The following is a 26,279-nucleotide window of genomic DNA, read 5'->3' as shown; positions in this document are numbered from 1 at the left end:
TCTATCTCGAGCCATTGTGCCAATTCCTTTATCAATTTCTCCTTAATATTCTCTCCCCGTGTCTCCTGTATTGCTCTCAGCCTCAGATTGCCTTCTCTCTGTCTTAATTCATTCATTGCAATCGAATCCAAAACTTCCTCCTGGGTCTTGTTCATCTCTGACATACCTGTTTTCATTTTCTCTTCCTCTCTTTTCATCTCTTTCATTTCTAATTTTGTTCTTTTCCACCCTTCCTCTAATTTTTGTGTTCTTTTAGTTACATCTTTTATTTGACCTTTAAGTTCATTAACTGTTTAATCTATTTTTTTATCCATTTTGCCAATTCTATTGTCCACCTGTTCTAATTTAGTTTCCATTTTCCCCCCACTTTGTTTGATTTCTGCAAACATTCTCAAAATTTCCGCTCTAAATTCTGACTCGTTTCGACCCTTTCCTATCCCCTGGAGTTCCTTCACCCGATTTTTTCATCTTTTCCATAATGACAATTTATAACTAACAAAATATTCAAATTATTACAGTCAACCTTTAAATAGTATCAGATCACAACAATTATTACAAATAAGTCAACTCCCCTTGGGGGTTGGAAAGGGTATAGTATGCAGATCCGATTGAAGAAAAATAAGAATTATTAAATTGTTCCTTATTCCAGATTTTACAACTCCACTAAACAATATTAATAGAGGTAGAGGTAGGATGGTGCAGCCCTTATATCTTCTCGCCACCACTTAGGCTAATCCTTCTTCCACCACCAGTTAGGCTATTTCCAATTAGATAAGGACAGTAGAAACCAAAATCCAAAGTCCAAAATGTTCCAGAGCAGATAGATCAGTAAATAAGAGAATTTGTCCAGTTGTAGAAATTTGTAATCCAATTATGGAAATTTCCCTCCAGAAATGGCCCAAAAATCCAGAATTTTAGATTGGTCCAAAAAGTTATTCCGAGGATACAAAATAATACTTCTCAAATTGGAGATAGGAGCAGACCAGATTCAAAACTTCAAAAAAGGAAATTAGAAATTGATAAGACAGAAACAAAAAAGAAAAGAAAAAGAAAATGTCAAAAAGAGTCCTAATCCAATTCTAAATAGATTCCAAAATAAAATAATTAATATCCAAATAAAAATACTTTAAACAGTTTCTAGGATTGGGGGAAATGTCATCCAAAAATTGTTTCCATAAGTCACTAAAATGACTTCAAAGCACAACAGGGCATAAAAAAAAGAAAAATCAAAAGTAGTCAGATCAAAAAAACAAGTTGTAGTTCCCTGTTTCAGATGTTAAGTTGTATAGAGTTTTTAGCGAATTTTAACTTAATTTCCCCCTAATCCAAATAATGCTAGTAAAAAAAAAAATCAACAGTTTGTAATCCTTCCAAAAAAACAAATAGAAGAAACCAGCAAAAACCAGTTGGAGTAGCATTCAAATATTTCCTTCTATCTCTGCATTCTCGACAAGAGACATTGTTCTAAAAATAGTAACAATGGAGTCTGAAGCTCTATTGCGCAGATATTCGAAAAAAACAGACCTGAGTTGTTCACAGACTCCTTCTAACTCAGACTCCTTCTAACTCAGTGCTTTATATCTTCGAGGGCTTAAAAGTTTCCAGCTTCTTCCCCCCTTTTAAACTTTGTTATTTTTCCACTGCTTCTACTGAAAAGGTTACTTTTAAAAGTTTCAAAAGGAGGAAAAAGATCAAAGCCGCTAGTGGCAACTCACTTCCCGTTTCCAGCTCTGCTTGCAGTCCTGCGTCTAAGCTGATTTCAGAAGACAGCCGACCTCCGTTGTTTTAGCATTTAGTTCCGAATCACATGACTTCAATAGATTTTATTGCATTAGCCGTATGGCCATAGCATAATATACATAGAAATAACAACATAAAATAAAGGAAAATAAAGATAAGTCGACATAAACAATGGCAGAAATTATTTAATCTACTCCCATCGGACTCAAACAAATCTGCTGCACGAGATAAAAAAGAGAAAGGTAAGAAGGGGAAAAAGAAGTCATCGCCACAGCTAATGGCTAAGGAGGCATCTCTGAACCAGAGTTTAGAACTAAATGGGAGGATGGAAGCAACGTCCCAGAGCCCTGGTAACAGTTCACTTAGTAAACTAGATACTGGGGGAGAAGCGGTCCCTAACAATGAAGGCAGCAAACCGCTCAGCAAAGTGGGAAATGGGGACGATGCAATGCCCAATCGCGATGACAACATTATACAAGATGGGCAAGCCTTTACTCAGGCAAGATGTTGGAACCTGATCTTAAATCCCCAAAAATTGGTACTTACAAACTTCCCAAAATCAAAGGGCTTCCTTACAGGGAAAGATCGAAGAATGAGCTCCTTGAACATTCTGAATGATATATTGCCAGGAGCAGTAAAGCCAAATGACATTACTTCTGTAGATTATTTGCATCATGATGGTTGTTCAATGAGAGCAGTGATCACATTTAGAGACCAGAACCTGGCCAAGTTTATTTACAGATCAAGATATATATTCTTAAAGGCCCAGATTAAAATTCTCAGATTTTTTGAAAACAAGGCACCACTGAATCCCCTCCTGGAAGCTAAGCATGCAAACCCTAGTAAGGAGAAACAACCTCCCAAAACCTGGCCTGGTCTCCAGAAACAAGAGCCTCAAAAACTAAAAAAGAAAAATGCTCACGTGCAAGACCTGCAATTTCAAGAGAATGAAGATGAGGACTTTTTCTCCGTGGAAGAAAATACCTTAATCAGGCAATTTTGCCAATTTCCATCTCTAATACAAACTGAAATATTAGAAAGATTAGATATGCTAAGAATTAAGCTGGCTGGGAGAGATATAAATAAGGAAATCAATGTGGACGCCCATAAAAAGGACCAGACCTCCTATAAATTGAACCCTATACAAGAACAAAACCCAGCGGCCTGTCGGCCACGTTACCTTCAGACAATGGCTGAGATTAACCTACCTTCAATCAAGGAAGCCCAGCACATTGAAGAGAACACTACACCACCTCCAATAAGGAGAACCATCCCTAAGGTGAACTCACCAGGCTCTTGGGACAAGCTGAGGTACCTAGACGAGGCAGAATTAGGCCACAATCAGGTACCGGAAGAATACCTACGGAAAGAGATAACACACTTCAAAGGCCCGGTGACCACTAATGTCAGTACTCAACATTTACCAGCCGAAACTATAGAACACTTGGCTAGTTTGCCATGCATGGAGAGCAATGGGCCGGCTCACAAAAGAGTAATCCCTAAAAGTACCTCGGGAAATAATTGACAAAGACCAGACCAGAGGCAAACACCAGCCGGCTCCCTATCTTCGCGGAAATTAGACATCATTAGAAACAAACAGGCTCAATCCTCACTCACAAATCAAGCAAAAGTAGTTCTTTCCCTGAAAAGCGCATCCAACCCACCCCAGAGCCTTAAAATTGTCTCCTGGAATGTTAACGGCTGGGCGACAAAACAAATGGATCCTGAGGCAATAAACTTCATCTCTTCTTTTGACATTGTGTGCCTCCAAGAGACCTGCTCCCAACAAAGTATCGCTCTCCCAAATTATTGCTCCTTTAGCTCCTGTGCTCGCAAACTAGCTAACAGGGGTCGCCCTCAAGTTGGCCTCGCCTGTCTTATTTCAACCAGCTTATCCCTCACTGTCTGCGAGGAAATTAAATCTTCCCCTTACTTTCTCACCATAAAGATCCATCTTCCAAAGACCAAAAGCCCATGGTTGATAACTACAGTATATCTGCCTCCAGCAATTAATGATTCCGACCGTAATGAAAGGTGGTCTGCACTTTCGTCCTGGCTCCACGATCTTCAAACAACTAACCCAGGACTTCCTCAAATCCTCTTAGGCGACTTTAATGCAAGAATAGGTCCCAACGACGATGGTATATTATCTCCCGCAGCACTCCTGGACAATCCCCTGCAGCCCCCCTGGGGAAACAGATGCTCTCTTGATCCCATAACAAATGCGTCGGGGAGGCTGATGGCCCAATTGGCCATCGAAAACGATCTCTGCATCGCAAATGGCAACGTTACTCCCTTGTCCTCGCAGCAGTTAACGTGCATCACTTCCCGGGGAACCAGTGTTGTCGACTACATTCTATTGACGCCGGAGCTATTCTCAATCGCCACAAAAATGGAAGTGGCTGAATACTTTGGTGGTGACCACCTTCCATTGACTTTATTGTTAAACCTAACAGAGCCATTTTCAGCCCCCTCAAGCTATGGTTCCACGGCACAAAGCTACCCTGTATATAAAACAAAGAAATGGACAAGCCTCAGCTCCTCTCTTGCCCTGGACATACAAAAATCATTTGATATGCCTGCAGTTCCCTCTGACTCAATTCTGCCCGCTGACCAATACCGGAAATTAATTGATGCTTTCTCAACAACTTACATAACCACCACCTCGCCTACCTACCAACGCTGCTTCTCTGAATCACCTTGGTTTGACAAGGAATGTAAAGCCCTAAGAAGGCGAATTAGGAGAATGGTCAGAATCATCAAATTTTCCAACGACCCCCAAATCCGTGCAGAGCTTATAGATATTAAAAGGACATACAGAAACATGATTCATTGCAAGAAACAGCAACACGTCCTTGAGGCTTGGTCCACTCTTCGTTCGGCTATAGAGAGGCATGACTCCCGCTCCTTCTGGCGCTTAGTTAGGCCTTCGGCACCACTCAATTCAGCTACCCAGATTTCCGCTGACGAATGGATTGCCTATTATTCAGCCAGTTTCGCTTCTCCAAATCATCTCCAATCCCCGTTGGACCTCTGTTCCTGTTCTCTCAGTCCCACCTCCCCAGTAAACTTTACCTCAACTCGCATCTTCAACATCATAATGTCCATGCGAAGGAATAAGGCCCCCGGCCCAGACATGGTCCCGTTGGACCTTTTCCTGACTGATCCTCTTTGGTGGCGCGAACAGCTGACTCCTGTATTCACCGCTATCTCCTCCGCCCTAGACATCCCCGACTCCTGGAGAGAAGCTACAATAGTTCCAATCTTCAAAGGCGGCCAGCCAAACAACCCTAGGAACTATCGCCCCATCAGTTTATTATCTATTCCGGGGAAAATATTTGCCGCTGTCTTACTGGAAGAACTTCTTTCATGGGTCCATGAGAGGAACATTCTACCGCCAGAACAGATTGGCTTCCGAAAGTCAGCATCAACAATGGACCACTGTCTAACTCTCTATCACCTTGCCAGTAAATACACTGCACCAAGGCAAGGCCACCTGTTTGCCGCTTTCATGGACCTGGAGGCCGCCTTTGATTCCATTCCTAGGCAGAGATTATGGTCCAAACTTGCCCATCTGGGAATTGATCCGCACCTCCTCTCCCTAATTATTTCCCTTTATTCAAACACCACAGCTCGCGTCCGAAGTGGTCCCAACGGCTCCCTTACCACTCCATTCCCAATGGCCAAGGGCGTCCGACAAGGTTGTCTCTTGGCCCCTTTATTGTTTAATCTTTATCTGCATGATGCAATTCCCCCTTTGAAGCTAGCAACCAAGTATCTTCCTCACTTAGCAGGCCACCCCGTTGCTTCCCTTTTCTATGCAGATGATGCCGTCATCTTATCCAGAACAGCTGCGGACCTAACAAATGCAGTTTAATGCATTTATCGCCTATTGTAAGGCAGAAGCTCTTAATATTAATTATTAAAAATCGAAAGTCCTCCACTTCACTCATTCCCGCAAACTCAAGCTGGAGCCGCTCAAGATCACAGGTGGCTACCTAGAAAAGGTAAAAGCCTTTAAATATCTAGGCTTAATATTCACTTATAATCTCTCTTGGACCACCCACCTACAATCTGCCTTTCTCGCTGCAACCGCGACCTCTAATGCCATTGTCCGATTTTACCACCAGAAGGGCGGCAAACACCTTCCAGCAGCAATCCAAATATTTAATGCCAAAGTTGTCCCTAAATTATTATATGGCTGCGAAGTATGGACTACAGCAATATCAGGCAACTTGGGTTGCCCACTTCACTGGAATGCGGAGTTAACCAGGGCTATTGACTGTCTGGCTCCGAAGCGCCCTCTCCGATTGCATGGAGCCCGGACAGCCCCGTGGTTTTCTTCGGAGCTGAGGGCGATGAAACAATCGCTGAGACGGCTAGAGCGTCAGTGGCAGAAAACTCACTCCGAATCTGACTGGACACAGGTTAGAGCTCAACGTTGAGCCTACCAAGTGGCGATAGTGATGGCGAAGAAGACTTTCTTCACCGCCTCTATTTCATCTGCAGAAAATAGTAGCAGGAGACTCTTTCAGGTGGTCCGCAATTTAACGGAACCACCTTTACCACCGGGGCCTTGTAAAGACCCCAAGATCTCCTGCAACGATTTTGCAAAGTTTTTTTGCAGATAAAATCACTCATATTCGGAAGGAGCTAGACACCACCGTGGGAGCAGGGCTGGGGCGGGAGAGTGCTAGAGCCCTGTCTGGTCAAGTTGCATGGAATCAGTTTCAAGCCGTTACCCCCGAGGATGTGGACAGGCTGCTTGGACGCGTGAAACCAACCACCTGTCTCCTGGATCCTTGCCCATCCTGGCTAATAAAAGCAAGCCGGGAAGGGCTGGGCGATGGGCTCTGCAGGGTGGTGAATGCTTCCCTCTGTGAGGGAGCCTTCCCAGACCCGCTGAAAGAGGCGGTGATTAAACCGCTTCTTAAAAAACCATCTTTAGACCCGGCCAGTATGGCCAACTATCGCCCAGTCTCAAATCTTCCATTCTTGGGCAAGGTGATTGAGCGTGTGGTTGCTGAACAACTCCAGGCACGCCTGGAGGATGCGGACCATTTGGATCCCTTCCAATCGGGGTTCAGGCCTCATCATGGGACTGAAACTGCCTTGGTCGCACTGGTTGATGATCTCCGGCGAGCTAGGGACAAAGGTGAGAGTTGTTTCCTAGTTCTGCTGGATCTCTCAGCGGCCTTTGATACAATCGACCATAACATCCTTCTGGACCGTCTAGAGGGGCTGGGAGCTGGGGGCACTGTTATACAGTGGTTTCGCTCCTTCCTCCTGGGCCGTGTTCAGAAAGTGGTGGTGGGGGATGAGTGTTCAGACCCTTGGGCCCTCACTTGTGGGGTACCTCAGGGTTCCGTCCTCTCCTCCATGCTTTTTAACATCTATATGAAGCCGCTGGGAGAGATCATCAGGGGGTTTGGACTGGGTGTCCATCAATATGCAGATGATACCCAGCTCTACCTCTCTTTCAAATCAGAACCAGTGAAGGCGGTGAAGGTCCTGTGTGAGTGCCTGGAGGCGGTTGGAGGATGGATGGCGGCTAATGGATTGAAGCTGAATCCTGACAAGACAGAAGTACTGTTTTGGGGGGACAGGGGGCGGGCTGGTGTGGAGGACTCCCTGGTCCTGAATAGGGTAACTGTGCCCCTGAAGGACCAGGTGCGTAGCCTGGGAGTCATTTTGGACTCACAGCTGTCCATGGAGGCGCAGGTCAATTCTGTATCCAGGGCAGCTGTCTACCAACTCCACCTGGTACGCAGGCTGAGACCCTACCTGCCCGTGGACTGTCTCGCCAGAGTGGTGCAGGCTCTAGTTATCTCCCGCTTGGACTACTGCAATGCGCTCTACGTGGGGCTACCTTTGAAGGTGACTCGGAAACTACAGCTAATCCAGAATGCGGCAGCTAGACTGGTGACTGGGGGCGGCCGCCGAGATCACATAACACCGACCTTGAAAGACCTACATTGGCTCCCAGTACGTTTCCGAGCACAATTCAAAGTGTTGGTGTTGACCTTTAAAGCCCTAAACGGCCTCGACCCAGTATACCTGAAGGAGCGTCCCCACCCCCATCATTCGGCCCGGACGCTGAGGTCCAGTGCCGAGGGCCTTCTGGCAGTTCCCTCATTGCGAGAAGCAAAGCTACAGGGAACCAGGCAGAGGGCCTTTTCGGTAGTGGCGCCCGCCCTGTGGAACGCCCTCCCATCAGATGTCAAAACGATAAACAACTACTTGACATTCAGAAGACATCTTAAGGCAGCCCTGTTCAGGGAAGTTTTTAATGTATGATATTTTAGTGTTTTCTGGTTTCTATGGAAGCCGCCCAGAGTGGCTGGGGAAACCCAGCCAGATGGGCGGGGTACAAATAATAAATTATTATTATTATCACATGTTTCTGAGATCTCTTTCCGGCGTCCCGAGATGTGTCTCAGGTGCAGCCCTACGACTTGAGTTCGCCCAGCCCTCAATTGAAAAACGAGCATGGAGTCGAGCCATTTCCTATAGCTCCCACCTATTAGCATCGGATGCTCGAATTAGAGGTGGTTTCTCCAATTTGATCCTAAGAGATACTCATAATTCTCCTTGGAAAACTACAATTAACCTCAAATTCCGCTCTCTTCTCAATCTGAACTGCAAAACTGTTCTTAAATTAGAGTGTATTAGCCCGGCGGCCCTACCTCCAATCAAAAAGAAGCTACAGCAACTTGACTTCTCTAACACAGCCTCCCATGCAAGAGGGCCGTGTTCAGGCTTAGCCCTAGCTATTCCACCCCCCGAAGGGATCCCTCTATACTGCTTCACAATTTCTTCGGAGGCTAAGCGAAGGGCCTTTACCTGTGCCCGTCTCAACTGTTTTCCTACAGCAGTTCTGTCGGGTCGTTATTCTAGAATTCCCATCACAAATAGAACATGCACCTGCAATGACACGGCTCTGGAGACTATGGAACACGTAATGCTCTTCTGTCCCAACTGGACAGATGAAAGATCTCTGTTTCTAACTCCTCTCGTGAACAAGCTTCATCTCCCAATCCAGCCTTGGATAGTGTCCCTTCTTCTGCAGGATTCTGATTGTTGGATTACCGAGATGACAGCTAACTTCCTGCTTAGTGTGATGAAGAGGAAAGCGGCACCAACTTTTTCTTTAATACCACAGCTGTAGTTGATACGCCGCACAATCAAATGAAGTTCCAAGTAGCCTTATTGTACAAGGACAAGGAGCTAGGACGATATCTACTTTTACCTCCCCACCCCCATTTTCACCCCCATTTTATGTTGTTATTTCTAGTTCCGAATCCTTCCTTAGACCAAATCAATCCTTTTTTTTATTAAAGTTAGGTCCGAATTTCTTGTAATTTGAGAATTGAGCACTTTCCCTGTGAACTCGGGGCTTCGCTTTCCGAAGGCAGCAATGGCTTCCCTTCAGCCCGCTTCCCTGCCCGCCATTCTCTTCACCCCGAATAGGAGCTACCTGACGGCTGGACGGTTAGCGTTTCGGCATCAGCAGGAACCAGAACTCCTGGACCTCCTCCAGAGAGTATTTTCGGGGGGCTACTGCGCCCTGTAGCACCCCCTTTTCCTTCGGAAAACCCGGGATTCTCCTAGCGGAAAAATCCCCGTTCGCGCTGGGGTCGGGCTCAACCAGAAGTCCAATTCCTCGTCTTCCTGGATCTTGTCAAACGCTACCCACTACCCCACACCACCTCCTAAGGCTGTACCACAATTCTGTAGTAACACAGACTGCAGGTGGAAACTGTAATCAGGATCCTACAGTATTTCTCACATTCTTAGCCTTTAAGGCTTTATAACATTGGTAGGCAAACTAAGGCCCATTCGCCTTCTAAATCTGGCCGACAGACGGTCCGGGAATCAGCATGTTTTTACATGAGTAGAATGTGTCCTTTTATTTAAAATGCATCTATGGGTTATTTGTGGGGCCGGCCTGGTGTTTTTACATGAGTGGAATGTGTGCTTTTATTTAAAATGCATCTCTGGGTTATTTGTGGGGCACAGGAATTAGTTCATTTTTTAAAAAAATTCAAAATATAGTCTGGCCCCCCACAAGGTCTGAGAGACAGTGGACCGGCCCCCTGCTGAAAAAAATTGCTGACCCCTGCTTTATAATGTGTAGCTTCTAAAAGCTAAAGTTTTATGTCTTTGGGTTTTTTTAAGGCAAGATGGGAAGATAAGAATCCCTTTCCACAAAGTTTGCACAACTGAGTACTTATTTGTATCAAAGCAGAAGAGATAATCAAAAAGGGTATCACCTGCCAATCCACCATGTATGTAGAGCCTGTTCTCGACAGCCACCATGGCATGGCCATGTCGAGGAGCAGGAGGGTCGCCCCAAACTTCTGGTTGCAGCCATGTCAGAGTGGCTACAGGTGGCGAGAGAGAAATGTATTAAGATGAAGCAACAGCTACCTCAAGGTCCTTGCTCCCTGCTTCCCACACATAGGGTTGCATTTAGCTATGTTTTACCTAAGAGTAGACCCATTGCAATTAAAAGGCCTACATTAGTCATGTCTATCCATTTCGCCGGTTTTTCTCTAAGTAGGGCTAACAGGATTCAACTCCTACTTTGCTCCATCTGCTGCCAGGCCCAGGGGAATCAGCTAAACATTTAGTTTGGGAAACATCTGTACAGGAGCAGAGGAAGCTTACCAGAGTCAAAGATGTGAAGCTGCTGGTCTTTGACTGGATCCACCCCTTTATTGCCTCCTCCAAATACATACAAATGGTCCCCAATCACTGCTGAGGATGTATGATAAGTCCGAAGGGATGGTGGAGTGCCGATCACCTTAGGGCTCATCCAAGTTCCACCTTCTAACGTGAAAAACAAAAATATTTGTAAGCTACAATATTGAAAAATTGGGGATTGCACACAAGTAAATTATAAGCACAGAAAATGGGAGTGGGTGCGAATTACACGTCACATGTGGAAGAAAGAAATGAAATTCCTGGACTTCCGGGTTGGCGCCTCCGGCAATGGCGGAGCTCCTCCGATCGGGAGGAACTTGCTCCGTAGAAAGCAGGGTCTGACCGCCACGGTGAAGGCGGAGACCCACTGAAATCACAAGCGGGAGAAGCTTGTGAACCTGGGATTCGGCTGGCACCTTTTGCGCCTCCCCTACTCGCGGGGAAACCCTGTTTTGGGGATCCGGAGCGACGTGGGGTGAGTGGCGCGGTGCTTTGAATCGACTGCTTCTTTCACGGAGTGAAGCCGCATTGTTGTTGCCGGAGAGCGCTGACTTTTTCCTGTGGACAATTGGATTTTAAACAACTACCGGTGAGTAGAACGGAAAATTGGATCTTTAAATATCTTAATTTGGCACCAAAGCGGGAAGGTTATAAACAGGAAGTCTGCCTTCCGCTTTTGTAAATAGACTGAAGCAAAGACGTTACAAGCTAAAGTCTTTGAAAGCTTTTGGCAAAAGATTAAATTTCCATCAGTTAAAAATACAAAACCCCCCTTGGATGCAGGAGAAGAGGGGGGAAATTTTGGACCTAGTGAGCCTGCAGGAGAGAGTGAAAAATCAAATTGCCACTGCTCTGAACCTGGAAACGGGCTGCCAGATGACGTTTGGGGAGAGTTCATTGACAGAACGGATTTGACAGCTAGCTAAATAAGAGTAAGATACTGTTTCCATTGTCCTCTTCTGCGTTTAAAAAGGAGGGGAAGTAACAGAAAATTGAAACTATTTTTATTGCTTGAGTTGTGCTTGAAATAATTGATACAAGTGGAGACTGTTTCCCTCTAGAGGGAGCTTTTGAAACTGTTACAGGAGTGTAACTGGGAGATCTCCAGCTGCAAGATAAGGATTCTGAGAACCAGAGATTAACCTTGGACCATTCAAAATGTTGATAGGAGAAGCCATTGTGACGGTATTATGTAAGTTATTCGCTGGAACAGCTTCATAAGAAGACGGTTGACATGTCTCTCAAAATTGACAATTTGGAACAAAACACGACCAATTTGAGACAAAAAGTGAGCACCAACATAGAAACAATTCAGGACTTGGTACAAGAATCTACTTTGGCAGGACAAATTGTGGAGGAGAAAGAGAAAGCTGTGGTTGTTGACTCTAAAGTAATACAAGCGGGATCCTCAGTCCTACAGAAGCAAATCAAGGATTACAAATTGAGGCCTTCTATGATTGAATCCAGAAAAAGCCAGATTTTAAGGATTGGATCCCGGCTTGGACGGAAGAAGGAAAGTTGGAAAGATCCCTCTATGCAGGGATTAACTGACTTTTGGGACATGGACTTGGGTCTGGAAGAGATTGGAGTTCTGGGAGCATTTGGATTTGGAGGAATTTCGAAACATGTCATGAAACATCTTATAGACCTCAGTTTCAACTATGGAAATTTGACTGATCTATCTAGGAGGATTAACAGTGTTGTTAGGTTGGAGTTTTCCCGAGATCTGCTCCTTGGCATTAAAGAATATGAAGAAGATCAGCAGAAGGGACCTGGAAAAGAGTTAAGAGCCTCGGACATAAGATCTCCAGGTTGATGGATTATATGGAATTGACGGAAAGGACTGGCAGATTCCGAAACCAGGGAGAGGAGATGGTGGAAGAAGATTAGAGAATTTAAAGTCTATATATAGAAATATTGTAAAATTAATGAGTGATAGAAAATTGGTGGAAAGAAATTTTATGGTCTTAGCAGAAATGTTATAAAGAGTTAAGCATATATAAGTATTTTAGTTTTAATGGAAAATAAGGATAAAAAATATGTTAAGATATTTATAATATGACAGAAAATATAGAAAGATGGAAAGGATTTGCTGAAACAATTAATATAAGTGGAATACAAAAAGGGAGGTGAGAGGAAGTCGAAGAAACAAGGGAATGAAAGATAGAGCATGGAAAAGCTGTGATGTATGGTTTTTTATGGTTTTTGTCTTATTTTGTTTAGGGTTAGGGTGGGTTAGGGTTTTGTTTAGCTTAGTTTAATGTGGTTAGTTTAATGTGTTTAGGCTGTGTATTGTATTGTTTTTATATTGTATTGTATTGTTCCTTTCTTTTTTGTTTTTTCTCTTTTTTTAAAAAAAAAAATTATTGATTTTTCCAACACATAATAAAAGACAAACACATTACAAAACAAAAACATACACCACATTAAACATATACCGACTTCCCCGTACCTCCCTTTCGCTGCATCCTTTTTCCAAAGTTCTTTAGCAACCCTTTAATCAGTTTATCTATTGATTCCCTTTCATTAAATTTCTTTAAACTTAATATTTACAGCTGTATTTCTCTACTTCTTACCCCTTGACATCTCAACACTCCTCAATTTTACAACAGTTTTTAAGATATAGTTTAAACTTCTTCCAGTCCTCTTCCACTGTCTCTTTCCCCTGATCTCGGATTCTGCCGGTCATCTCTGCTAGTCCCATGAAGTCTGTCACCTTCGTCTGCCATTCTTCCAGAGTAGGTAGTTCTTGCATCTTCCAATACTTTGCCAGGAGAATTCTTGCTGCTGTGGTAGCATACATAAAAAAGGTTCTGTCCTTCTTTGGCACCAATTGGCCAACCATGCCCAGGAGAAAAGCCTCAGGTTTCTTAGGAAAAGTCCATTTAAGGACCTTCTTAATTTCTTTATAGATCATTTCCCAGAAGGCTTTAATCTTTGGGCAGGTCCACCAAAGGTGGTAAAAGGTACCTTCAGTCTCATTACATTTCCAACATTTGTTATTGGGCAGATGGTATATTTTTGCTAGTTTGAATGGGGTCATGTACCACCTGTAAATCATTTTCATTATGTTCTCTTTTAAGGCATTACATGCCGTGAATTTAACACCGGTGGTCCATAACTGTTCCCAGTCAGCAAACATAATGTCATGACCGATATCCTGTGCCCATTTAATCATAGCTGATTTCACCGTTTCATCCTGTGTATTCCATTTCAACACCAAATTGTACATTCTAGACAAGTTCTTAGTATTGGGTTCTAACAGTTCTGTTTCTAACTTTGACCTCTCCTTCTGAAATCCTATTTTCCTGTCCTGCTTAAATGTCTCATTTATCTGACGGTAATGTAACCAATCTCGAACTTTGAACTTTAGTCTCTCATAACTCTGAAGTTTAAACTTCTCACCATCTTGTTCTAGGATTTCACAGTATTTTGGCCATTTAGAATCCATATTAAGTTTTTTCACCGCCTTAGCTTCCATTGGTGACAACCACCTGGGGGTTTTACTTTCCAACAAGTCTTTATATCGAATCCAAACGTTGTATAGTGCTTTCCTAACAATATGGTTTTTAAAACTTTTATACACCTTTGCCTTGTCATACCATAAATATGCATGCCAACCGAAGTTATTATCATACCCTTCCAAATCCAAAATGTCTGTATCTTCAAGAAGCAGCCAATGTTTCAACCAGCAAAAAGTTGCTGATTCATAATAGAGTCTTAAGTCCGGCAGGGCAAAGCCCCCTCTATCTTTTGCATCAGTTAAAATCTTAAATTTTATTCTGGGCTTTTTGCCCTGCCAGACAAATTTGGATATGTCTTTCTGCCACTTCTTGAAGCAGTCCATCTTGTCTAAGATCTGTAACGTCTGAAACAAAAATAACATTCTAGGCAATACATTCATCTTAATAACAGCAATTCGACCTAACAAGGAAAGTCTCAATCTTGACCATATTTCTAAATCTTTCTTTACTTCTGTCCAACACTTTTCATAATTGTCTTTAAATACATTCACATTCTTAGATGTTAAGTTCACCCCCAGATATTTCACTTTTTTTGTTATTTCCAACCCTGTTTCACTCTGAAATCTCTCTCTTTCTTCCATTGTTAAGTTTTTTTCCAGCACTTTCGTTTTCTGTTTATTCAGTTTGAATCCTGCTACTTGACCAAATGTCTCAATTAGTTCTAATACTCTTTTGGTACTAGTATCTGGCTGTTGCAAAGTTAAGACTAGGTCATCTGCAAATGCCCTTAACTTGTAATTTTTAACTCCGACCTGGATACCTTTAACCAACTGGTCCCTTCTAATCATATTTAACAAAACCTCCAGGACTGATATAAAAAGCAAAGGGGATATTGGGCATCCCTGTCGTGTTCCTTTTTCTATTGGTATTTCTTCCGTAACCACATTGTTTACTATTAACTTAGCTTTTTGTTTAGAATATATTGCACCTATACCGTTTTCAAAACCTTGGCCTACCCCCATCCCTTGGAGATTCTTCTTCATAAAACTCCAGCAAATGTTGTCAAAGGCTTTCTCCGCGTCCACAAAAATCAAAACAGCTTTCCTATTAATATCCACCTCTAATAACTCCAAAATGTCTATAATGTTCCTCACATTTTCTGACATCTGTCTCCCAGGAAGAAAGCCTGTCTGGTCCTTGTGAATCTCCTCTAACAGCACTCTTTTAAGTCTTTTTGCCAGAATGTCTGCAAAAATTTTGTAATCCACGTTCAGTAAAGATATAGGGCGGTAGTTCCTGACCTGGTTCTTTTCAGTCTCTGTTTTCGGTATAAGTGAGATAAATGCCTCTTCCCACGATTCGGGAGCCTTTTCCCCCTCCATAATTTCATTGCATACTTCTTTCAATGGTTGTATTAACCATTCCTTCAACGCTTTGTAGTATCTTGCAGTCAAACCATCTGGTCCTGGAGATTTCCCCAATTGCATGTTCTGAATGGCACCCTCTATTTCTTGTGCTGTAATTTTCTCATTCAGGATCATTTTGCTTTGCTCTGAAATTTTTGGTAGTCCATGTTTTTTGATAAATTCATCTATTTCTTGTTCATTTACAGGCCCTTGTGCATATAATTTCCTAAAGAAGCTTTGAAAACAATTACTTATCTCATTTGGCTTGTAGATGATTTTCCCATCTACTTCAAGGCATGTCACAGTGTTCAGTTTTTGCCTCTTTTTCAGTTGCCATGACAGAAGTTTCCCACATTTGTCTGCTGATTCAAAGGTCTTTTGTCTCATTTGCTTTATTTTCCATTCTATCTCTTGATTCATCAGTTCCATATATTGCATCTGATAGTATTTTATTTCTCTCAAAATCTCTTGGGACTTTGGTTTAGATCTCAGTTTCTTTTCTCATTCTTTCATTTTCTCCAAAAAATTTTCTTTCTTCTCATTTTGTTTTTTCCTCTTTATGGAATTCTGCTGAATTAGGAAACCACGCATCACGGCCTTGCTAGCATCCCAAATTGTTCTTTTCTCCACATCTGTTCTCAGGTTTATCTCAAAGTAATCTTTCAATGTTTTTGGGGCCTTCTTATAAATCTCTTCATCTCTAAATAGGGTGTCATTCATTTTCCATCTATAGGATCCAGTTGTTGTTAGTTTCATCTCCATCTTTACCGCATTATGATCGGAGCAGGTTTTTGGGCAGATTTCTGTTTTTTTCACTCTTGGCGCCAGGCTACTAGTTACCCAAATTTGGTCAATTCTTGTCCATGTCATTTTTGCTTCAGAGAAAAAAGTTCCCTCTCTCTCTCAAGAGGGTTCCTTGTTCTCCAAATGTCAATAAGGTGCATAGTTTCGGTCATTTCAAAAAAAGTCTTTGGTAATCTCCCTTCTTTAGAAATCACCTGTCTCTGCGCTTTGTCCATGTTTGTGGAGACAACTCCATTCATATCTCCCATCATTACGATTTTGTAGTCGAGAAAATCCATTAAGGTCTCATGCAACTTCTTGAAGAATTCAGCCTTCCCTTCATTTGGTGCGTAAACTCCTACTATCAAAACTTTTTCTCCTTGAATTTGAATTTCAATTGCCAGGTACCTTCCTTGTTCATCCTTGAATATCATTTTTGGATCTAATTTTTCTTTTGCATAAATCACCACACCTCTTTTTTTGACTTTGTCTGATGAGATAAATTCCTGTCCCAATCTTTTATTTATCAAAAGTTTCCTGTGTATCCTGGCGATGTGTGTTTCTTGCAAACATATTATATCTAATTGTTCTTTCTTTAAAATGTGGAAAACTTGGCGTCTTTTTCGGGGAAGGTTCAAACCGTTGCAGTTCCAGCTCAGAAGTTGCAGAGACATTTTGATCTTAAGTACCTATTCCTCCGACTGCTCCAAGTTTTTGTTCTTCCTCCGTTGGTATTGAGGGGAGTCCGAATGATAAATTTGCAATGTCCGTTATTTCTTCCTCTCCTACCGTTCCTTTCTGCAGATCCTCTGAGTTTTTCTCCAAAAACTGTTCCTTGTCTTGAACTGTTCTTATTTTGTACTTCTTGCCTTTAAAGTTGAAGGACAGGCCTTGTGGAAACTCCCACCTGACTGGGATGGAGTTTTTCTTCAGCAGGTCTACCAGATCTTTATAGAGGGTTCTCACATCCAAAATATATTTAGGGATATCCTTGAAAATCTGTGCCTGAGAATTCTGGATGACCAGTGCCTTTTGGTAGTGCAAATTCAATATTCTATCTCTTTCTTCCTTTGATCTCAATGTAATTAGGCAGTCCCTTGGCTTCTTGCCTTGTCTCCTGCCCAGCCGAAAGGCTGTGGTTATTACGATCTCCTCATCTGTCTCCAGTTCATCTTGCCAAAATTCCACAATTTTCTCTGTAAGGAATTCCACAAGGTTGTCCCCCTCACTTTCAGGAATTGATCTTAATTTGAGGTTCTTCTCCTTCCTCTGCAGTTCCATTAAGGCCAGAGTTGCATCATGTTCATTCACTTTTTTTGCAATTGGAATAAATTTCTGCCTTGTCTCCTCTGCCGTGCTTTTAGCACTTTCAGCAATTTTTCTTGTTTCTGTGCTTTCCTGTATTAATCTATTTATAGAGTCTGTATTAGATGTCACAGTTGCAGTGTTCAAGTCCAATCTTACTGTCAGATCTGTCAGTTTTTTAGAGTTTTCCGCAGACTGCTTTGTCAGTGCTTCCAAAGACTGGTTTATTTTGACCAATGCTTGTGTCATAAATTCCATTGATGCTGTAGTTGCCTTCTCCTGTGCAGCTGCTCCTGATATTGAGCCCCTTTTTCTTTGTGCAGACTTTGTTTTGGATCTAGTTGATATCTCATCCGCTGGGGCACTCATATCCTCAAGGTCGTTCTCACAGGAATAGTTTGCAAGTGGAAAATCCCACTATTTCTTCTTCAATGAAACTGTTTCCTTTTAAACCCTCTAGAGGGAGCATTTGATTATATCCAAATGGAAATAAGAGACAAAGAAACAAGGAAACATAGAGCGATGAAAAAGTTCAAGAGTCAAACTGTAAATCCTTACTTTGTTTCAACCAAAAGTTCAACAAAATAGTTCTTCTAAAGTCCCGTAATTTTGTTTCAGATAAAGTCCATTTTGTATCCAAAGTTATTTTGACAGTTCTCTTTCCCGGTGCCTTACTCAGGCAGCCCGATTCCCGGGGGTTTGGCAGTGAAAGACTTTTTCCTCAAGTTATTTTAATGCAGATTTGCAGTGTCCAAATATCTTTCCCCCCCCTCTCCTGCCTGATGGGGGGGAGGTTTGAGTTCGATGTCAGGTTTGACAGTTAAAAAAAAGAAGAAAATTTCCCTTTTAAATGCAGCTTGTTCTTTCGTTGCTCTATTTAACATGCAGTTCGGGAAGGCAGACTTCCTTAATTTTAGCCGTTCCCGTTTTCAGCCGAATATCCAAATTTAATGTCCCGTTAAATCCTTCAGTCTTACTCACGGGTGTTACTGTCAAATCGTAGTTTCAGGAAGGAATCAGCGCTCTCCGTTGATGGCGACGCGGCTTCACTCCATGGGCTGGGTAGCGACTCTCAGCACCGCGCTCACTCCCGATGCCGCTCCGGAGCCTTTAAAAAGGCTCTTTCACAGTACCGGGGGGCGCAAAGGTGCCCACCGAGTCTCCTTGTTCACAGGCTTCAGCGCCTGTGATTTTAGGGGTCCCCCGCTCGCCGTAGCGGGTCAGACCCGAACTCGTGGAGCAGTCCTGCTTCGGAGCTCGAAGCAAGGACCGCCATTAACGCTGGCGCCGACCGGAAGTGTGCTCTCTTTTTTGTTTTTTCTCTTTTGTCTTTCTTCTTTTTCTTTTCCCTTTCTGTAATTTTTAAAAGCAATAAATATTATTTTTTTTAAAAAAAGAAATGGAATTCCTAGTCCCCTTTGCTTACCAGGCGAGTGCTTAAATGCAAGGCTAATTTAGTGGTACTTTGATTCAAAGTAACGTCAAAGAGAAACTAGAACTTGAAACTACTGAACTGTACTTCCTCAAGAGATTTAGTGCTATAAATTAGGGACTGAATTGAAACATTTTGGGGTTTTAAATCAAATTACATGTGCCAGTTTTCTGACCGATGGCTTGGATGTTATAAACAACTATTTTGTGTGTATGTCAATGACCACTGTTAAAACACAAGTATCACCATCTCTGCATATTATTTCCTTCTGATCTCACAATTCCACCTTCTGACCCACTAGTGCAGTAACTCAGGATAATACTTCATGCATCTAAAGAAGCCAGATTGTAGTGTGCAAAAGCTGATGCCATAATAAATTTATTAGATATAGACGGTGACACCAGACACTGTTGTTTTTGCTGCAGTACGCTAACCCATCATCTAACAGATAGCCAGTGTGGTGTAGTGGTAAGATTGTTGGACTAAGTCCTGAGAAACTAGGATTCAACCCCCTGACTAAGGCCAAGTGAACTTAGACCAATCACTCTCTCCTAGCTTAACCTACCTCAATGGGTTGTTGTAAGGATAACTATTCTCAGGAGAGCTGTATTTGCTGCTCTGAGCTCCTTGGTGGGATAGTGGGATGCAAATATTGGATATGAATAAATTTAGAAATTGGACAGCTGCATGTTTGAAATCTTTTTTCAAAAATACTCCAAGAAGTAATAAAATGAAACGGAAATAACTGATACCGAGGTCCAGAACTTGCACACAATTACTGTTCCCAGTTTCACTGGCTCCTCCAAACACCCAGAGGCTCGTGGGCCAGCTTGTGGGAATGAAGGTGGCCTTCTCATACCGCGGCAATAGACCCCGCCAGGCAGGTGCTGTCCAACAGTGTGCATCTGGGAGCCAGAAAGACACGTAAGAGCCTGGTAGTGGGATCAAGCCAAAGGGGGCTCATCTAGTCCAGCATCCTGTTTCACAGCAGCGCCTGATTTTGGGCAGTGTGGGTGCTTCCCATACATAGGGCGCTAAAAGAGGGAGAGCAAAATTGAGACGGTCCATTTCAGTGTGCCAAATTTTGTCATAACTCAGTGCACCAGTTTACCAAAGATTACCAAAGTCTGCCCCTGCTCAGAGGCCAGCCAGATGCCCCAATGCAAAGCCCACAAGCAGGACCTATTTTTTTTAAAAAAGAATTTTTATTGATTTTTCAAACACATAATAAAAAACAGACACATTACGAAACAACAACATACACAACATTAAACATATACCGACTTCCCCATACCTCCCTTTCGCTGCATCCTTATTCCAAAGTTCTTTAGCAACCCTTTGATCAGATTATCTGTTGATTCCCTTTCATTAGATTTCCTTGAACTTAATAGTTACCGCTGTATTTCTCTACTTCTTACCCCATGGCATCTCAACACTCCTCAATTTTACAACAGTTTTTAAGATATAATTTAAACTTCTTCCAGTCCTCTTCCACTGTCTCTTTCCCCTGGTTGGTCTTGGATTCTGCCGGTCATCTCTGCTAGTCCCATGAAGTCTGTCACCTTTGTCTGCCATTCTTCCAGAGTAGGTAGTTCTTGCATCTTCCAATACTTTGCCAGAAGAATTCTTGCTGCTGTGGTAGCGTACATAAAAAAGGTCCTGTCCTTCTTTGACACCAGTTGGCCAACCATGCCCAGGAGAAAAGCCTCAGGTTTCTTAGGAAAAGTCCATTTAAGGACCTTCTTAATTTCATTATAGATCATTTCCCAGAAGGCTTTAATCTTTGGGCAGGTCCACCAAAGGTGGTAGAAGGTACCTTCAGTCTCATTACATTTCCAACATTTATTATTGGGCAAATGGTATATTTTTGCAAGCTTGACTGGGGTCATGTACCACCTGTAAATCATTTTCATTATGTTCTCTTTTAAGGCATTACATCCCGTGAATTTAACACCGGTGGTCCATAACTGTTCCCAGTCAGCAAACATAATGTCATGACCGATGTCTTGTGCCCATTTAATCATAGCTGATTTCACCGTTTCATCCTGTGTATTCCATTTCAACAGCAAATTGTACATTCTAGACAAGTTCTTAGTATTGGGTTCTAACAGTTCTGTTTCTAACTTTGACCTCTCCTTCTGAAATCCTATTTTCCTGTCCTGCTTAAATGTCTCATTTATCTGACGGTAATGTAACCAGTCTCGAACTCCACAAGCAGGACCTAAAAGCAGCAGCACACTCTGCAATTGCTGTCAGGTAAGGGACGCGGGTGGCGTTGTGGGTTAAACTTACAGAGCTTAGTACTTGCGCATCAGAAGGTCAGCGGTTTGAATCCCCGTGACTGGGCTTGAGTCATTTGACATGATTTCTGATCAATCCCACAAGCCTCCGCACCTCTGCCCATTTTCTCTATGCCTGGTAGTCACATAGCACAGACTAGTTGTTCACCAGGCATCCTGAGTACATAAAGATAAGGAGGTAGCTTTGATGTAGCTTTTGGTAATCTTTAGGTAGCTTTTAGGGCCAGGAACAGAGTTTACATGGAGGTGGTAAAATGCCTGTATTTCCTTTCCTATAGGTTTATGACCTCCGGGGTTTGCTAAATGCATTCCTCTTTGGTTCCTGTTTTATTTAGCCTAAACATGTATGCATGCTCAAATAGTAAATAGTTCTTTGTAGTTAAGAGGCTTCCTCTGATCTCACTTTGTCCCCACATGGGATTTTTTGAAATGCTCAGAGGAAATCTGATTGGTTGTTACAAACGCTGTGTTAAAATTCTTTTGTGAATAAAAATGGCCTGGGCCAGGGAGTGGCATTGCACACTTTTCTCCCAGAGTCTTTCTGGTCAAGCCTCGTGTCTATTTTATTAATCAGGGTCCAGTCCTTCCTTTACCTTCAGAATGCAACAGATGACTTTCCCTTTCCTGCTGCCTGGCTCTGCAGGAGTTAGGTACAAGGAGTTTTGCCCCACATGGGCACAGGGACTGTCCCCAGGTGGGAGAAGGGCATACCTGGCATGGAGAAATAAGCAAAACGGATCTCAGCAAGGCTGCTGTTCCATGTGGAGCAGAAGATGGAGCGTGTCTCTTTAAGCCTGCAATGCTATCTATGCACACTTACTGTGCTGCCAAATACAGCAGTTATTGTGAGGAGAACCTGAGCTTACAGGATTAAACAGCTCAGAGTGTGCGTCTTGCCTACTGTGGGGCGGAGATACTCTGCGTCACTTCCAAGAGTCTCAGTTCTTTGTTCTGTTCTGTTCTGTTTTCGTCCAGGGCAGACACGTTTGTACAATGTTCCATACTCTGCTGGATAATGGATAGTTTACGTTGTAAATTCCTGCCAACCTAGCAGTTCAAAAGCACGTCAAAGTGCAAGTAGATAAATAGGTACCTCTCTGGCGGGAAGGTAAACGGCGTTTCCGTGCGCTGCTCTGGTTCACCAGAAGCGGCTTAGTCATGCTCCCTCGGCCAATAAAGCAAGATGAGCACTGCAACCCCAGAGTCGGTCAGTAACTGCGTGACAGCCTGATTTATGCATATTGACGCACAGAAAACACAAGGCTTTATTTTTGACCGCTGTGAGACTCTGCTCTTGCTCAGAGCTTTTGGAATGTGTGCTGCGCAACAGAAGCACGCCGGACCTTATCTCTCTGAGCAATAAATTATTCTCAGAGGTTATGGAAGCCGAAGCTTTTACGCTGTCAGAGAAAGCCTGCTTTTATGTGCTGTGTGCTGAAAAGCTGCTGGCTGCTGAAGAAGAAAGCCCAGCTCTGAGACCCTGCCTGGAGGGAAGCAGGGAGTCTCGCTGGCTGCAAGCTGTGTGCTGCAAAGAGTTGCTGGAGGCCTCTCATCGGAAGACGGCTGGTACGCATGAGTACTTCTGAGCCCCAAGGGAGTGTTGGTTTCTGCTTCCTTCACTGTGCAGCGAAGTGCTTGTCACGGGACAATGTTTTGCATTCCACAGTCAGTGCACTGTTGGGTTTCCCACGGGAATGGGAGACTGGATGTGACGTACACTGGTTTCCTGTTTTTCACTGCTCTCTCGGGGTTCTTTGAGGAGAGAGGATTTGCTTCTCTGCTCTCACAAAAGCAAGATGCCTGCTTGTGATCTCTCAGCATTGAAGTGTAAATAAACTAAAGTTAAGCATGTGGCATGTACTGCTCATCCTTCCGCTGTGTACAGGAGTCTGCAATTACAACATTTTCGGTTCCGGGCCCAGAATAACACAATCAAACTGAAGGATGGACTCCAGAAGTCGGGTCGGAATTCTGGCAAAGGAACAGAGAAACGGATCGGATGTTATCTTCTCTGCGTCAAGATGATTGATGAGAGGTATGTGCTCATGCTCCGGGCAGCCTGCCAGCTTCTAGTTGATGGCTTTATGGCTGGACTTTGAACTTTTAAGGCCGTTTGCCACGGCAACAGGCAAAGGCTTCAAAGGCTTGGGGGTGGCTGGAAAACCGAAAGTACTTTTGAACTTGCCTTTGGAATGAGGTTTGAAGCAGCAGTGACGCAGCTTGTTTAACGCAGCAGAGATGGCAAATGAAAGGCTGGCTGATGCTTTTGGGATTCCTAAGCTCAATAAGAAAAACTATGCGGACTGGGTTCTGTATGCAGAGGCAATTCTGCGGAAAGAGGGTCTGTTTAAAGTTATTACAGACAACCCCCCAGCTCCAGTTACAGATGAATGGAACACTATGGATTCCAAAGCAAGGGGAACTCTTACATTGATAGTATCCCCAGAAGAGCTCTGTCTGTTGCGTGATAAGACCTCAGCCAGAGAAATTTGGGACGCTTTGAGAGAGGCTCACTTGAGGACAGAAGCTGGGTCCACTATGTTCTACTATACCAGGCTGCATGGTATGGCTCTTGCTGAAGGTGGAGATGTGCGTGCACATCTGATGGAGATGCAGAATCTGAGACATGAGCTGCAACAGAGAGGACTCACCTTTCCAGAGGCTGTGTATTCCTTCATGATACTACATTCTTTGGGTCCAAGTTGGGAGTCCGTTGCCACTCAGATTGCTGTACAGCCTACTGCTCAGCTCACAGTAGACTATGTTACTGCCGTGATTCTGAATGAAGCAGACCGCTGGGGTGCTAGCTGCATGGGTAATGGGGAGTCTTCACAGACGTCATCCCAGAGTGCAGTGGAACCACCAGATGGCGCCAAAGCTTTGAAGGCAGTGAAATGCTACTCGTGTGCACGTCTAGGCCATATGAAGAGGGAATGCAGATATCCCAGGGCCAAGACAGAGCAGCGCAGCGAAAGCTCATCGCGTGGAAAAGGCCAGAGCAAAGGCAAAGGACCAGTGTCCAGGACAACGCAGCACAAGGCAATGGTCTCACGCTTCACTCCAAAGGTTGCAAAGGTCCAGAAGACGTCTAGATCTTTCTTTGTTGTTGATTCAGCAGCGACCCACCACATGTGCAATGATAAGCGACTGTTCGTGTCTTTTACACCGCAGGAAGGTGCGATTCACCAGGCGGATGACCACACAATCCCCAGTAAAGGCTACGGAACTGTTGTTCTTCACAGTTTGGACTTATCGATACAAGATGTACTTTACGTACCGGATGCCACACACAATCTACTCAGTGTTGCGCGGCTGAATGAACGGAAAATTGACGTTTCCTTCAAGAACAAGAAATGCACCATCACAAAGAAAAACGATTATGTATTGCATGCTGAATATGTTGATCGTTTGTTTGTTTTGTATTATGATGATGTTGTGCAGGATGAAATTTGTTGCATTGCAGGTTCTAACAAAAGTTTGCATGCAGGATGTATTCACGATTTTCACCGGAAATTTGGCCATTTGCATTTTGAGGCAGTATCTAAAATGCCTGCCTTGGTTGAAGGTATGACTATTAAACCCTGCAAGTACCACATGAAATGCAAAGCATGCGCAGCAAACAAGGTAAAAATGGCTGCCAAAGGTAAGGTGTCTAGTAGGCAAGCTACAGAACCATACCAGGTTGTTCATGCTGATTTGGTTGGTCCACTATCGCCCTCTTTGGGTGGAAACAGGTACTTCATGGTTCTCATTGATGCATTTTCCAGGTATATTTATGTGTACAATCTCAAGCAGAAATCAGAGGCTTTTCCAAGGTTCAAGGAATTCTGTGCTTGGTTGGAAAATGTGCATGGTAAGAAGATAAAGACTCTTTTCACTGATCGCGGGGGGAATTCACTTCTCAGCAGTTTGAAGCTTTTCTGACTGAGAAAGGAATTCAACACGATTTGTCTAGTCCTCGCTCGCCATGGCAGAATGGACTTTGCAAGAGGGCAAATCAAACATTGCTTCAAGGGTTAAAAACCTTGCTGCATGATGCCAATCTTCCAGAGAGTTATTGGGCCGAATCTCTCTCGTGTTTTGTTTACAGTTATAATCGCAGGTTATCTTCAGCGATTGGTTCTACCCCATATGAAAAGATGTTTGGCAAGAAACCATACATCAAACACATGAGAATTTTTGGTTCTGACATGTGGGTTCATACACCACAAAACTCCAAGTTAGGCAAGCGTGGATTGCATGGTATCTTTCTAGGTTATCAGAAAGGTTCTTACAGAATAATGATGTCTGACTCTAAGACAATTAAGCTCACAAGAAGTGTTGAGTACAATGCAAAGTGGGGAGAGAATGTGGGAATTTTCCAATGTTATCCTGATGACAGTGATGAGACTGATGATAAGCAAAAGCAGCCGCAACAACCCACACCCACTGATGAAGGTTCTGATTCTGAGTCTGAAACTGAATCGGATGATTCAGAGGATTTCAAGAGTGCGAAAGCCTCTATGCGACCCTCTGAAAGCTCTGATCAAGAAATGGAAGAACCATTGTTCACAATAGGCCACTTTTCTCCTAAGAAGGAAGAGGAGAGTGTTGAGGACTTAAGGCTAATTCGCAGGTCACAAAGAGCCACAAAAGGCAGACCTCCAAAGAGATTTGCTGATGAATTTGCTAAGACAGCAGTAGCAGCTGTTAAAAGCTCCAAGAAGGTATTTGAACCTTCAAGTTTCCAAGAAATCCAGGATTTGGATTCAAAGGAAGCTGAGCCATGGTTAAATGCCATGAAGGCTGAGCTTGATTCCTTAGAAAGGAACAAAACTTGGGAGCTAGTTCCAGTAGTTCCAGGAATGAAACTGCTTGGAAGCAAATGGATCTTCAAAGCGAAGACAGATCAAAATGGCAAGATAGTCAGACACAAAGCCAGATTGGTAGCCAGAGGTTTTGCACAGGTACCAGGTGAAGACTATCACGAGACCTACTCACCCACAGTGAGGTATGAGAGCATTAGGCTTATGCTCAAGTTAGCTGCAGAGGAAAATCTACACGTTAGTCACCACGATGTGAATACAGCGTTTTTGTACGGATCTCTAGGTGAATCACTTTATATGCTTCCACCTGATGGCGTACAGGTAAAACGGATTTGTTT

At 43.3% G+C, this 26,279-nt stretch overlaps 1 protein-coding gene across 1 annotated transcript in view; it reads right to left on the bottom strand.

Annotated features, from left to right (window-relative positions):
• Nucleotides 1-21,240, bottom strand: part of LOC309361216 (rab9 effector protein with kelch motifs-like) — a gene marked incomplete at its 5' end in the record, with an annotated part of 32,817 nt that extends 11,577 nt beyond the window's left edge. Inside the window, 5 exon segments of the mRNA XM_081896147.1 lie at nucleotides 9,218-9,347; nucleotides 9,964-10,124; nucleotides 10,411-10,572; nucleotides 19,589-19,795; nucleotides 21,231-21,240. Coding sequence (XP_081752273.1) covers nucleotides 9,218-9,347; nucleotides 9,964-10,124; nucleotides 10,411-10,572; nucleotides 19,589-19,795; nucleotides 21,231-21,240 — 670 coding nt within the window.
• Nucleotides 21,241-26,279: the final 5,039 nt, after the last annotated feature.

Source organism: Podarcis melisellensis (genome assembly GCF_964234715.1).
Source record: "Podarcis melisellensis genome assembly, chromosome: W".
Classification (NCBI taxonomy): Eukaryota; Metazoa; Chordata; class Lepidosauria; order Squamata; family Lacertidae; genus Podarcis; species Podarcis melisellensis.
Note: the sequence above shows the minus strand (reverse complement) of the source record. Positions and strands in the feature narration are given on the sequence as shown.